At 33.8% G+C, this 13,814-nt stretch overlaps 1 protein-coding gene across 1 annotated transcript; it reads left to right on the plus strand.

Annotated features, from left to right (window-relative positions):
- The first annotated feature begins 10,192 nt into the window (after window positions 1-10,192).
- Window positions 10,193-12,423, plus strand: LOC124461613 (cold shock protein 2-like). Its single transcript, XM_047013127.1, has 2 exons — window positions 10,193-10,438; window positions 12,175-12,423. Exons 1-2 carry the CDS (start codon window positions 10,193-10,195, stop codon window positions 12,421-12,423), a joined length of 495 nt encoding a protein of 164 aa, XP_046869083.1.
- Window positions 12,424-13,814: the final 1,391 nt, after the last annotated feature.

Here is a 13,814-nt window from a genome sequence, read left to right on the forward strand (position 1 = left end):
CACAATGAAATGATGAGTGTGAGTTTGTACTTGTCATATCTCGCAAAATACGTAACTCTGTTTAATGAAAGGCAATGAATTGAGTGTCAAAACATCGAATTGTACTAAGGCACTCGAATCATTAGAATTATTCGAATTGCCTCATTTTTATTGGGATGTTTAAAAGCAACAAAAACTAATTATTTTATCAAAAATGTATGGAAAATAATGGCGAAATGGGGGCTATTAAAATTAAAATATGCTATACACCAAAAACTTAAGGACACAGTTTTGGATTTGACAATTTGGGACAAATTTTGTAATATCTATTTTTTCTAAATTAGATTCCTAGTTGCCACGAACCGTGAAAACATAAAAAGGGCTTTCTAATATATTATAAAAACCAGAGGGCCGGGCTAACTTCGACCGCGTCAAAGTTTGTATACCCTTGCAACATTTTTGGTAACTCTTTCCTTACCTATAGCCATCAAAAGTGGAAAAACGTTTAAGCTAAAAAGGCTAATGTTTGCGAAAGAACGGCCTACATAGGAAATAACGGAGCTATTGATCAAAGTCACTGTTTTCCACCGATCGTTCCTATGGGAGCTATATGATATAGTTACCCGATCCTTTTTAAATTTGGCACAATCATTAATAGATATATTAAACTAACAAATGTTTAATTTGAAAGCAATCGCGGCAAAAGTAACGAAGTTATTGACAAAAGTCACTGTTTTCGAAAGATCGTTACTATGGGAGCTATATGATATAGTCACCCGATCTTGATCAAATTTGGCACAGTCAGTTATATGTGTAATTAACTCAACAATATTAAATGTCATGATCATAGCTCAGAAAATAACGAAGTTATTAAGAAAAGTCACTGTTCGTGACTTTGCCATTTGTATGGGAGCTATATGATATAGTGATCCGATCCGGCTGAATCCGAGATATACAACGCCTGCAGTATATACAAGCCTACATGCAAAATTTCAGCTCTGTAGCTCTTACGGTCTAGGAGGAGTTTGCGTTGATCCAGACGGACATGGCTATTTGAACTCGTCTCGTCGTGCTGATCAAGAATATATATACTTTATATGGTCGGAGATGCTTCCTTCAATGCGTTGCACACTTTTGACCAAAATTAATATACCCTTTTTGCTAGGGTATAAAAAAATTATATTCTTAAATCCATCATATACACAGTGGATCTACTTTTTAATATACTTCACTATTTCGAAAAAAAATTCTTCTCTATCTCTGTAGGGGGTTTGAACCCGATAACAACAGTATTGTAGTCTGAGTAGGTCCCCACTGAGCCACTAACCACTCTAGTTTCGTAGTACAGTAATCACATATACATAGTTAAAAAATATACAATACAAATAAATACTAAATACTAAAATCAGAATTGGAATTCGAATGCATTCGAATCATAGCAACTCATTGACTTACTTTCTAACTCATTCAATTCGTTTTGTTTCGTTTGAATGTTGTGCGACTGATTTTTACGTCGCACACTCATTTAGTTGAAGTCGATTTTCAAAGTCATTCAATTCATTTATTTGGTTTTGAATGTTGTTAACTCGAATTGATTTTTCGATCATTCATGCAGCTCTCTAGTTTCTAAGCAAACGCAATGCATGCGAACGAATTCTAACGGATCTTTTCCATGCTCTCTTCTTTGCTTACGCTTTGCGTTCGCTGTGCGAAATGAGAGTAAGAACCGTACCAAGTGAAGACATGTGCGTAGTACGCAAGGGGGGTTATTCATTTATTCTTGCAAACAAACAAAAGAAAACATTCTTTCCGAAATGCAATTAAAATTATTATTATTAAAGAGGGCTACTACAACATCAATATGACTTCTGGCCAGCGGTGAAGATTCTGGTCTTAAGGCAGTTGCAAAACAGTTGTATAAAGATTAAGGAGGGCTTCTACCTTGTTGGTCCGAAAAAGCGCTTTTAAGTTAGAATTTTTTTTTTGAGAAAAGTATAATAGATTAAGGAATGAAATTTTCCACATTTGTTGGAAAAACTTTATTCTATGTATAGAATTCAAGCGATCCGTGAAAAGGGAGAGGTGGGGGGAATTTTTCAAAGGCATCCCCATTTTGTCCTTATGGAAGTCCTACCGTTCGCAAATGAAGTCTGAACCCGAAAATGAAAATGAAAAAAGTTATGAGCTTTTTTAGAAGAAATTTATTTTTTTTTTGCCTATTTTCTTTACTAAACAATTGCTTAAATTAACAATTTTCAATATTTTTGGCCAATTCTACTACCAGAGCTGAACAATATCCTAAAGAACATGTGTAAAAAATTTCATAGCGATTGGTTAATTTTTGCGCCCTGTAGGACTTCCATGAGCTCCAAAAATGTAGTTTTGAGAAAAATACGTTTTAAAATATGCGCTCCGGCATAGAGCGCTTGACACCACTGAACTTAACGGCCGACAACTTTCATAATTTTTGAAATTTTTACACAGTATTCTTGAAACATATACCTATCCAAAAAGGCAATAAAAAAAATCGAAATTTTTTATAACACAAGGTAGAAACCCCCCTTAAATTTAATTCAAACAAGTCTACAAATTTACGTTTTTCTCAAAAATTTTTGGCTTCTATTTATAAAATATTTTTAGAATGAAACTTCTTTACCAATTTCTAACGCCATTGTTATATTGGTGTCCGCTGCCAGGACCAAATCCTCCTTGATGTCCTCCATTGAATCCACCCGTGCCACCTCCATATCCATGTCCATGACCGTGTCCTCCTTGGCCTCCAAATCCACCACAAAATCCTCCTTGACCACCACCATAGCCCCCTTGACCAAAAAAATCCTCCTTGACCACCATAGCCTCCTGGACCACCAAATCTGCCTTGACCACCATATCCTCCTTGGTGATGGTGGCCATGTCCATGTTCATGCGGAAATGCAGCCGCCAAGGCAATGAAGGCAACCAGAACAATCTTAATTAAATAAAATTAATGTACACTCTACTCAATAGGCACTACTCTGTCCACACTCACCAAGAATTTCATTTTGTCGTTTTTAGTTTGTAACTGAAGAATCAGACACCATTCCACGTCTTTTATACCCGACCAAAACGCACAAAACACTTGTCATAATCTAAGTAAGGGTTATTCAAGGTCAGACATATTGAAATTCTATTTTGTTTTGTTTGAATTTGTTTTTTTTTTGTTTGAGGGAGAAATTTGTATTTGGTCATTTTGCAATTGATAAGACAACGACAAATGTAACGTTTTCAGAATATATTTTTTAATGTTTTTGGGACTTGACTTATCTCTTGTACCAGGAAGTAAAACAGTCCAAAAAGTAAATGGAATTGGGTTTAATAAATATTTTTTCGAAATAAAAAACTAAGGCATAATAACAAAATCTTATGTTTTACCTCCTATTTAATTATATTTATATTATTTATAATTTTTAGTCTTCTTTCAGAGTTACTATGGGGCTTTAACCTTTCCAAGGCTCAAAAATGTTGCACACTTTTACACAAAATAATTCGAAAATATATTTTTTAAGTCCAACTACAATATTTAGCATAAACTCTTCGATTTGATATCATTTGCCGTTTAGTCAATGAAATAACATATGAAAGTCCCTTGTAGTTCTTGTAGTAAATTTTATTTCGGTCACGGAGTCTTGCAAAAACGAAAGAAAATTAAATCGAAAATTTATTTGTGTGGGAAAATAAGAGAACTGCAAATGGTTAAGTGGCATTTTCAAGTTTCCACACACACACGCAAATATTTATACACACTATTTCTCCTACATTTCCCTGCACTTTAATTGGGTATATTAAAGTTGCTATATTTCTTGGAGTGCAAAATTCAATAAATTTAATAATATGTCCTTCTAAAACTGTAAAAAAATTCTTTTGCCAAATATAGTTTATAACATCAATTTAAATTATTTTAAATATTAATATTTAAATAGTTATTAAAGGGTATCCTAAAATCGACTTGATTTTCTTGAGGTATTATCAACACCTTGCAAACGTGGGTCAAAAATGCAACCAAGTGCAAAAGGCCAAGTCGAACTGCATCTCCTTTGGTTTTCTTCAATCTGGATACTTCCGGTTTGTCACTCTTTCGCCACTCACACACACATACATACACACACACACTCAAAGAGAGAGTGAGAGAGCGACGCCCTCTAATGGGGCGTGGCGTAGAAACAATGTGCAGTCATTGAGCGCAAATGTGCCAAATAATGACTTGCAGGAGAGAGTGCAATTTATATGATAAGCAACAAAAATAGATTGCAAGCAATTCATTTTACTTAAATGCTGCCAGCAACAATTCCAGGCGAATGCCTCGTTGCCATCGTTTTATTCCATCCATGAAGGTGTGTGTATGTGAGTGAGTGTATATGTCAGTGGGTGCGTGTGTGCGTGGGAGTTACTCCTCTCAAGTTGTATATCATTTTAATTTTTATGCCACGCCAGCAACTCTACAGCCGATTTACCTTTTGTGCCGTCTAATGAGGCCAGCAAAACACAATTCACAATTGATGTGTAGAAAATTTGATAAGCAGAGCTCAAAAGAAATAATAATGACTGTGGAATCAGTAAATACATGAGACTCAGTACCAAACATAGAGCTATGTATATTGTCTGCGTATATGCGTGTGCTTAAATACTCTTATAAATTTACATTTCTGAAACACTAAACGTTGTCATAAGCCTTTTTCTTTAAAATCTGCCTAAGTCAAATACGTTTTGATAAGGTTTAATAAAATAATATTCGTGTATGAATCAATTTTTAAATGCTCCAAAATAAATGATCTATTATCGGCATTTATGAAGTCTTTGTTAAAGCTAATTAAAATCAACCTAAAAAAAAATTACAATTTTATATTAAAAGTGTAAAACAAAACCATTTTATTTAATGCAATGAATCAAATACAAACAATAATTTAAGGAATTCGCTTGTTGGTGACATTTATGTAAACATTTTTTTTCAATTATTTAAAATATTTTTTTTTTTATTCTCAGAACTAGATCATCTAAGAGACACTGGATTGGACTCAACTGTTAAACTATCGCCAAACCATAATCGATTATTCCTTATTTGTCCACGATAGTTCTAACATTTTTATTCTTGATTGACTTTAGAAAGCTGCATCAATGACAGAAAAATCCATTTGAGATAATGTTAAAAACGAAATGAATGAATTTAAAAATCTACTTTAAGTTGAGTTTTGTGCGATGACGTAAAAGTTAGTCGAACAACATTAAATGAGTTAGTATGTAAGACAATAAAAACGCGAATCCAAGTCTAGTTATTCATATTGAATCTTTTTTTTCAAAATCATATGTTATTACTGTATGATAGAGATGATCTAGTCAAAACCCGAAAAAACGGAAGGTTTTTCCATCGAGTTTTTCCATATTGGATTTTAATATCATAGTTTTATTCATGTTCTTTGGTTTTGTGGCAATTAGGCATTGCAAAATTACAGCTTCAAAACATCGCATTAAATGTTTTGTGTATTGTTTTACTTGTACATACATAATTTTTCATACATTTTCCATAAAATTATATGTTTAACTGATTCAAGAAATTTTAAATAAAATGAGAAATGAGCTAGGAAAAGAAGAGAAAGTGTGTCAGTTGAAAGAAAATTTGATTTTAATAATATCAGATCTAAATTACTTAATGCTTAAAAAGACGAGGGAGAGAGAACTAATTCTCTCTCTATATAGAGAAATGAAAACTAACAGAAATATGAAAGTAAGTCTTAAAGTTGGCAAACATGTTTGCCATATTTTGGACCTTGATCGGGGAGTGGCTGATAAGAGAAGAACAATCTATGATTTTGTCCCCCCGGGGACTTACAACAACCTTCTAATAGGATTCAGAATTTGTTTGTTTCAAACTGATAGTATTTAATCTTAAGATTTTTTTATTTGTTTTTCTAAATGCTTTCATTATGTTTTGTATATAGATTGCGTTTCAATTATTAAATCTAGTGATGTCCATGATGACCATGGCTCTTCTTCCATGATAACCATGATTGCCCTTATAGCTCTGATGATGACCGGAATAGCTGACACCATGCCCATGGTGTCCATGTTGCTGTCGGCCATAGCCGTTGGGTCTTCCTTGAGCAGCTCCACTGGTCAAGGCAAGAATAGACGCCATCAACACGAATAGAACAAACTGTAAATAGTTGAGAAATTTTTGAAAAATTTCTTTATTACTTTACTGTTTTTTTTTTTTTTTTTTAAATTTTTAATTTTACTTTCAGCTTACCATATACGAACTTCGATTTCACAAAACTCAGCATATTTATAGCCGAAGAAAGACCAAAAGAGAGTAGCATACACACTTACCCCGAAAAACACAACAAAGAAGAGAAAATATTTCGCTGATAGCGTTTCATTAGGGCCCACAGGCCCTTATAAATGGTGACTTATCGCAAAAAGTACAGGCAAATAATAAATTCTGGGCACTAATGCATTGAATGTTATATACAGAACTCTATGTGCATGCAATTATGTCTAATAAATGGTTTTTCCAATTTCTGATTGACATATGGTATATGTACTTTTCGGTGGCTTTTCCAATTGTTTCCCGCACTCTAGACTCAAAGTGAAAGATCTTCATTAATATTACTTTTGAAAGGAGAGCCAAAATTAAGCCAAAAAAGCCACGAAAACTATCTCGTTCTGCTGGGCATGGTTAGAGTAGATTTAGAATCGAAAAAGTAATAACGATTCCGACCCGAAACTCATGTTTTTATATAATAACTATGTTTTGGTTGACCTATTTCAAATTGTCAATAAAGAGGGTAAACTAAATTTTGTTAAAATTTGTATTTATTTAAATGGTCTAGTAGCCGTGACGTCCGCCCTGAATCCTTGCTGACCGAATCCTTGCTGGCCGTGTCCACCCTGGCCGAAACCTTGCTGGCCGTGTCCACCCTGGCCGAATCCTTGCTGGCCATGTCCACCCTGGCCGAACCCTTGCTGGCCGTGTCCACCTTGGCCGAATCCTTGCTGGCCGTGTCCACCCTGCTGGCCATAGCCGGCAGCCATTGCAACGGCAACTAGAGCGAAGATTACAGCAATCTGAAGTAATTTTTTATATAATAAACATTTGAAATGGGTAAAGTTTAATTAATTTAATTAATACAACTTACGAAGAATTTCATATTGTTTGTAATGATTTTTTTGAATGCAGAACGAATTCTAACTGTTCGCTTAGAAATGTGAGGCTTTTTATAGCAAAATCGTTCTAGACTCGATTATAACAAACAATATTTTATTTCTTACTTATCTCTCAACTGTTTAGCTCAAGCTCAATTTATTTGTGTAGTCCAATTCATTTGAATGAAATGACAAAAAAAAAAATTAATTTTTTTGATTAATCATTCTTAACCTTCAACTTGAACTGGAACTGGAACTGTTCACTTTTCTTACGCTATTTTGTTTATATTCCACTAAATATAACCAAGCGATAAGACAAAATGGGAATTCATTTCGTAAACATATTTTTCAAAGCCTTTTTTTGGCTGATTTACTTAAATTTAACAGTAGTGGCAAAACGAATTTGACACAGTTGAATCAAAATTTAAATGTCTTGTCATCCAAAAACTGTAAAATAAATCACAGTGATCTTAAGTATGACTGATTCGTAACGGTAGTACACAATCATTATATTAATTTAGATGAGTCATTCCATAATCCTAGATGACTCAGACGAATAGTTGCATAAATAATAAGATCTTAGTTACATTTTTAGCAAAATACTACGTTAAATCACTTATAGTTAATGAATATAACATTTCTTTGAATTAAAAGTATTTTTTTTGTGATGTCTGAAGTATAACAATGCACTATGGAGAAAAAACTAAATTTCCGTAAAAATAAAAAAAAAAATTGAAAAGAAAATTGCCAATGAGAGACCAAAGTAATATCCATTAATGCCAAAAAATCGACATTTTTTTCTATTATGCATTGTTTGCTTCGACGATTTTAAAATTTTGGCATTTTAACGTTACCCCATTACATAACCCTATATATAGTTTTCAATCAAAACGATTAAATAATCCATGCCTTTATGAAAATGGCTGGGCACATACAATAAAATCGCGAAATATGTAAGTATATGATGCTTGAATCACTTCTGATTACAAAAAAAGGCACACATAAGCGATTACTTCTACAACGAATTTCCGACTGGGCATTATTTCGTTGACCTTTCAAATTGTTTACCTACTACTGGTACAATCTCAATGAAAATCCAAATCTATTCCTTTATGATTGATGCCTCATTTCAAATTTCAGCTGCTACAAAAGGCGCTGCAAAATAATTTATAAAGATGTATACGATTATCAGCTTTGTTTGGAGAAGATCGCTTAAGTATCCAGAAATACAAAAATATGCATATCTAGAGAGCACAACCATACTAACATAGCATATTAGCTCCCTGATGGCAATTCTTTACATGAAAAATTATAATTTGCTAGAAGTTATCTAAATGACCACCTCGAATTTCAGTTGCAAAGTTCTATAATGTGATGTAAAGTATCGAAATGTCAAGGTTTCGACTGATGGCATTCAGATGCTAGTTTATGGAGCTTATCTCTGCCGTGTGTATACAAATATTCTAGGACCACATCGAGTTCTTTTAGTTCTATTCGCAGAGCGACTAATAACAAGATTTCGTCCCACAATTATTCTAAGCGATAAACTGGCATATGCCTTAGTACCTAAAAGTACATTTATGTAGGGGAGAGGGCCCAGTTATGACCCGGGTTTTGAAAAACCTCGAAATTTTTTCTTCAGTTCGGGAAAATGAAAAATTAAGAAATTTAACATTTAAATATTAACCAAACGCAACTTTTTTCCAAAGAATGTATGTTTATTTGAGTTACTCAAAAATTTTGAAACAGATTTAATTTGGATAACTTTTTTTAACTTTAAAAAAAAGTGGCCCAGTTATGACTCAACTTAAGAAATTCACTGAAAATAAGAAAATATGAAAGGAATGTCACACGAATTGTTGTGATTTAATGGTTTACTTATTATGAAGGGCTTCAAAGCCAAAAACAATGAAAAACCCAAAAGAAAATGGCCATAAATGAGAACGATTTTAAGCCCTCGTCGTCCATGTGACTTTCGCAGTTTTTGCAAGTGAAATAACTTGCTTGCATATTAGCGCACTTCGAATGAACATTCCCGATGGAGATCTTCCAGAATATTCTTGGACAAACTGGTCTCAATATGTAAATTTCCTTTCCTTGTTGTTAAACAACAACAAAAATGTTGGAATTTGACAATTTTACATAATCCGAGTGCAAAAAAAAATGGGACATAACTGGGCACCCCAGCTAAGTCATAACCGGGCCTTTTTATAGTTTAAAGTTTATATCTATATTTTTTATATACACTACATAATCACATAAATTTTTATAGAATCACAAAATATACGGCAAATACAATACTTTGATGCATTGCACTCACCTTTTCACTGTTGATTTCACAAAATTTTGGTACTTTGAAAAAAATGGAAAACAACTTTTTCGCACGATCTTCAAAACGATGTTTGGTACGCGTATATACAATACGATTATTAACGTTGGGGTCTGTCCAAAAACTGCAGAACGTCTAACAAACATGATTTACAGGGCTCAAACTGTCATTCAATACCGCATTTCAAAAATATTTGAGAATGTCACAACTGGGCCTGAGTCACAACTGGGCCCTCTCCCCTACATAAATGTCTATGTAAATGTTTATCAGTAATCCACACACATGTCTTGCTATGTTGAAACACATAGCCACTGGTCAAACATTGAAAAAACAATATGAAAATTTGACTAATCTTGCGCGTGATTTTTGAGTGCGTGGGGTAATTTAGAAATAAAGGAATATTTCGAAAGATGATTACAAATTGTTGATAATCGTCCGCCTTTTGTCTGGCCTTTTGTCTGGGGGTTAACCCAAAACGTCTGTGACGAAATGTAAGTCAAATCTCTGATAAGTTATGGGTATAAAAGCGGTGTTATGTTCCTCAAATTTTAGCGTATCGGAAAATTTTTATTCAAAATGAAACTATTGGTAAGTTATCGCAGGACTTGCAAGGATAATGCGAAAGAAAATAATTCTTTTTTTTTTGAGTTCCTATTACTAATCAATTTTTATTTTGTAAATTGGATTGTTCTGGTTGCGCTTTTCGACATGGCCTTTGCTAACCCACAATGGGGCTTCGGTGGCGGTGACCAAGAACAACATCAACAGCAAAGAGGATTTGGAGGTGGTTTCGGGGGGGAGAACAACAACAACAACAACAAGAAGGATTTGGTGGTTTCGGTGGTTTCGGAGGAGGAGATCAACAGCAACAACAGCAACAGGGAGGATTTGGTGGTTTCGGAGGAGGAGATCAACAACAACAACAACAGGGAGGATTTGGTGGTGGTTTCGGTGGTTGGTAAAAAGTTGACGAAAATAAAGAAAAATTAAAACAATTCATCTTCATTATACCCTTGCAAAAAGGGTATATTAATTTTGGTCAAAAGTGTGCAACGCATAGAAGGAAGCATCTCCGACCATATAAAGTATATATATTCTTGATCAGCACGACGAGACGAGTTCAAATAGCCATGTCCGTCCGTCCGTCTGGATCAACGCAAACTCCTCCTAGACCGTTAAAGCTACAGAGCTGAAATTTTGCATGTAGGCTTGTATATACTGCAGGCGTTGTATATCTCGGATTCAGCCGGATCGGATCACTATATCATATAGCTCCCATACAAATGGCAAAGTCACGAACAGTGACTTTTCTTAATAACTTCGTTATTTTCTGAGCTATTGTCGTGAAATTTAATATTGGTGAGTTAATTACACATATAAACAACTACGCCAAATTTGATCAAGATCGGGTTACTATATCATATAGCTCCCATAGGAACGATCTTTCGAAAACAGTGACTTTTGTCAATAACTTCGTTACTTTTGACGCGATTGCTTTCAAATTAAACATTTGTTAGTTTCATATATCTGTTAATGACTGTGCTGAATTTGATAAGGATCGGGTAACTATATCATATAGCTCCCATAGGAACAATCGGTGGAAAACAGTGACTTTGATCAATACCTTCGTTATTTCCTATGTAGGCCGTTCTTTCGGAAACATTAGCCTTTTTAGCTTAAACGTTTTTCCACTTTGATGGCTATAGGTAAGGAAAGAGTTACCAAAAAAATTGCAAGGGTATACAAACTTTGACGCGGTCGAAGTTAGCCCCGGCCCTCTGGTTTTATTATTGAATTTAACACGATCGATATTCAATCCACATATCTAGCTTTACAAGCTTTGCAAAAGTTCTCTGGAATGTTTTGACACCAACACCGACCTTATTAAATTTATGTACGCTTCGGATGTACATAAAAAGGCGGGTTCCATCCCGCAATCATACATATAAATATTGCAATAATATTGTGAACAATTTATTTTTAAACAGTTAACATAAATGTTTCAACAATATTTTCCAAAAACAAATGAAACAAAATAGGTTGTAACGCTTCTAAGTGGTTTCGAATAATTCTTAAAAATTTAGTTTGTTAACAACAACAAGAACCTAAAGGAAATTAATTTTTTGATTTTCGTTTGGCACAGAATCTATGGAAAACGACAAGACGTTCATAGTAAAACTTCAAACTTTCGTCCTTCCTGTCAATTTTTCTTTTAAATTCTAAGATATACTTTGCTTATGCTTTAAAAATTGATAGAGTTTAAAGTTAACGTACAGATGCAGATGTTAAGTATGTAACCATTTTTCATTTTTCTGAAACATTAGTAATATTTGTCATGTTCATAATCCATTTGTTAATCCTCTAAAATAAATTCTTAAAACTCATAATAATTTTTCAGGTACCACATACAATTCAGGTAATAATAATGAACACTTTTATTACCAACATCTGTCAGGAGTTACCTGAAGAATTGATTTAGTTAACTACCTAAAACAGGTAAACGATTATAGATCTTTGTGAGTATATAAGAACATGACTGGCTTAGAAATCTTCAGCAGTTGCAAAAACCAAGTGATCGATTGAAGACCGACCAAGAAACAGATAGACAACAAACAAAATATGAAATTGATGGTAAGTAATGGAGAAATTTTAGAGTTTGAAAAAGATTTTCAATATTTTGTCTTTATTAGATAATTTTCTTTGCGGTCTTTGCCATGACGCTTTCCAAGCCACAGTGGGGATTCGGAGGCTATGGCGGTGGATTTGGTCAGCAGCAGGAAATGGGAGGAGGATATGGCGGAGGTTTTGACCAAATGCAACAACAGCAGCAAGAATTTAGTGGTGGCTACGGCGGTGGCTTTGGCGGTCAACAACAGCAGCAGCAGGAAGGATTTGGCGGTGGATTTGGCGGTGGCTTTGGCGGCGGTTATGGATGGTAGAGCATCCATTCCATTACTAAAATGTTCATTTTCAAAAACCTCTGCCTTAGCTGATTAAATCTTAAACAATTGCAATCTAGAATAAAAGGAAATTTATAAATTAATTAAACGTAGTTTCGTTGTACAAATAATTTAATGTGTAAATCTCAGTCAGAGATTGATGAAGACGCTTGTAGCGCAATTCCTTCATTTTGACTGGTCTAATTCCATGGTCATAATGTTAGTGGTAAATTGTATAAGCTCATTGTTTGTGTGTGGGAAGGGAACGACAATCTCATCGAAATAATTTCCACACAGCTGATGCGTTTGCATAAATCTTTTGATGGCAAGAAAAGGAAACTCAACTGAGTTGAGTGAGCTAATTAAAATCGTTTTTCCACTTAAAATGTAAAAAGAAAAAGCTCAACAGCTTTGTGGCGGATTTACCCAATCTATGGTCTGCCATTTTGGCAATGAAATGGTAGGGAATCGTTGTTAATGTTTTGCGATTTGTTTGTATCCTTTGTCTTGTTTGCGCCAGTGTCTAGCAAAGAACTCGGATGAATGCAAAATTTTTAAGTATACGTAATACAAATGGATTTTTAGCGAGCAAGTCAAAATTTTCAGTAGAAAATAGAACCCAATTGATGGATAAAATATGCACTTAATTAAGCGTTTCAAGCTCAACTAGATTTAACTTTAACTAATCACGGTGACCATTCAATTAATGGTCGCCTAACGTCAACTAATAATCAAGCATACAAAACTCAGAAATTTATTGAAAGATACTTTAAACAATAATAGTTAGAAAATATGGTAACTACTTTAAAAAATCTTTTTCAAGCAAGAAAATAAATGGAAATCTAACATAAAAAGTATACTGTTTCTTCGTTATTTCAAGGGCCAGGTTATTGTCAAATTTCTTTTGTTACTTGGCTGCCTAATTGAACAGTCATGAAAGCCTTGAATATAAAGTTTTGTATCGAAAAAAACTTCGTCGAGTAATTTAGCATTTGTCGTAGTTTAAGAAAAATAATAATTTTAGATTATTTAATGTCGTTAAACGCACAAAAAATTCGAAAAACAAAATTTACTGGCCCAGAATTATATTTTCTTAGGATAAATTGATTATATCAACTACTTCTGCTATTTCTAAAAAGGTTTTGAATTAAATATGTAAAATGTTGAACGGCCTAAATAAAACTGTAACAGAAGCCAGTGTATGATTAATTTGGGCTAAAAGTATGGTATACATATTTACAAATGTGAACTCATACATATACACGCACACACACAAAGAGATAAAGCACTCACTGTCATTGCTATAGAAATCTTGAATTGAGTTTTATAGTATTCTATAAAAGCAGAGCAGAGGCGGGCAAAAGCAAATTAGTAACTAAAATAGACTTCAG

The sequence above is a fragment of the Drosophila willistoni genome, unplaced genomic scaffold (assembly GCF_018902025.1).
Source record: "Drosophila willistoni isolate 14030-0811.24 unplaced genomic scaffold, UCI_dwil_1.1 Seg567, whole genome shotgun sequence".
Lineage (NCBI taxonomy): Eukaryota > Metazoa > Arthropoda > Insecta > Diptera > Drosophilidae > Drosophila > Drosophila willistoni.

Coding starts and splice junctions, on each gene's coding strand:
- LOC124461613 (XM_047013127.1), top strand. CDS start 10,193: ATGGCCTTTGCTAACCCACAATGGGGCTTCGGTGGCGGTGACCAAGAA. Junction 10,439..12,174: donor ATTTGGTGGTGGTTTCGGTG/GTTGGTAAAAAG, acceptor TGTCTTTATTAG/ATAATTTTCTTTGCGGTCTT.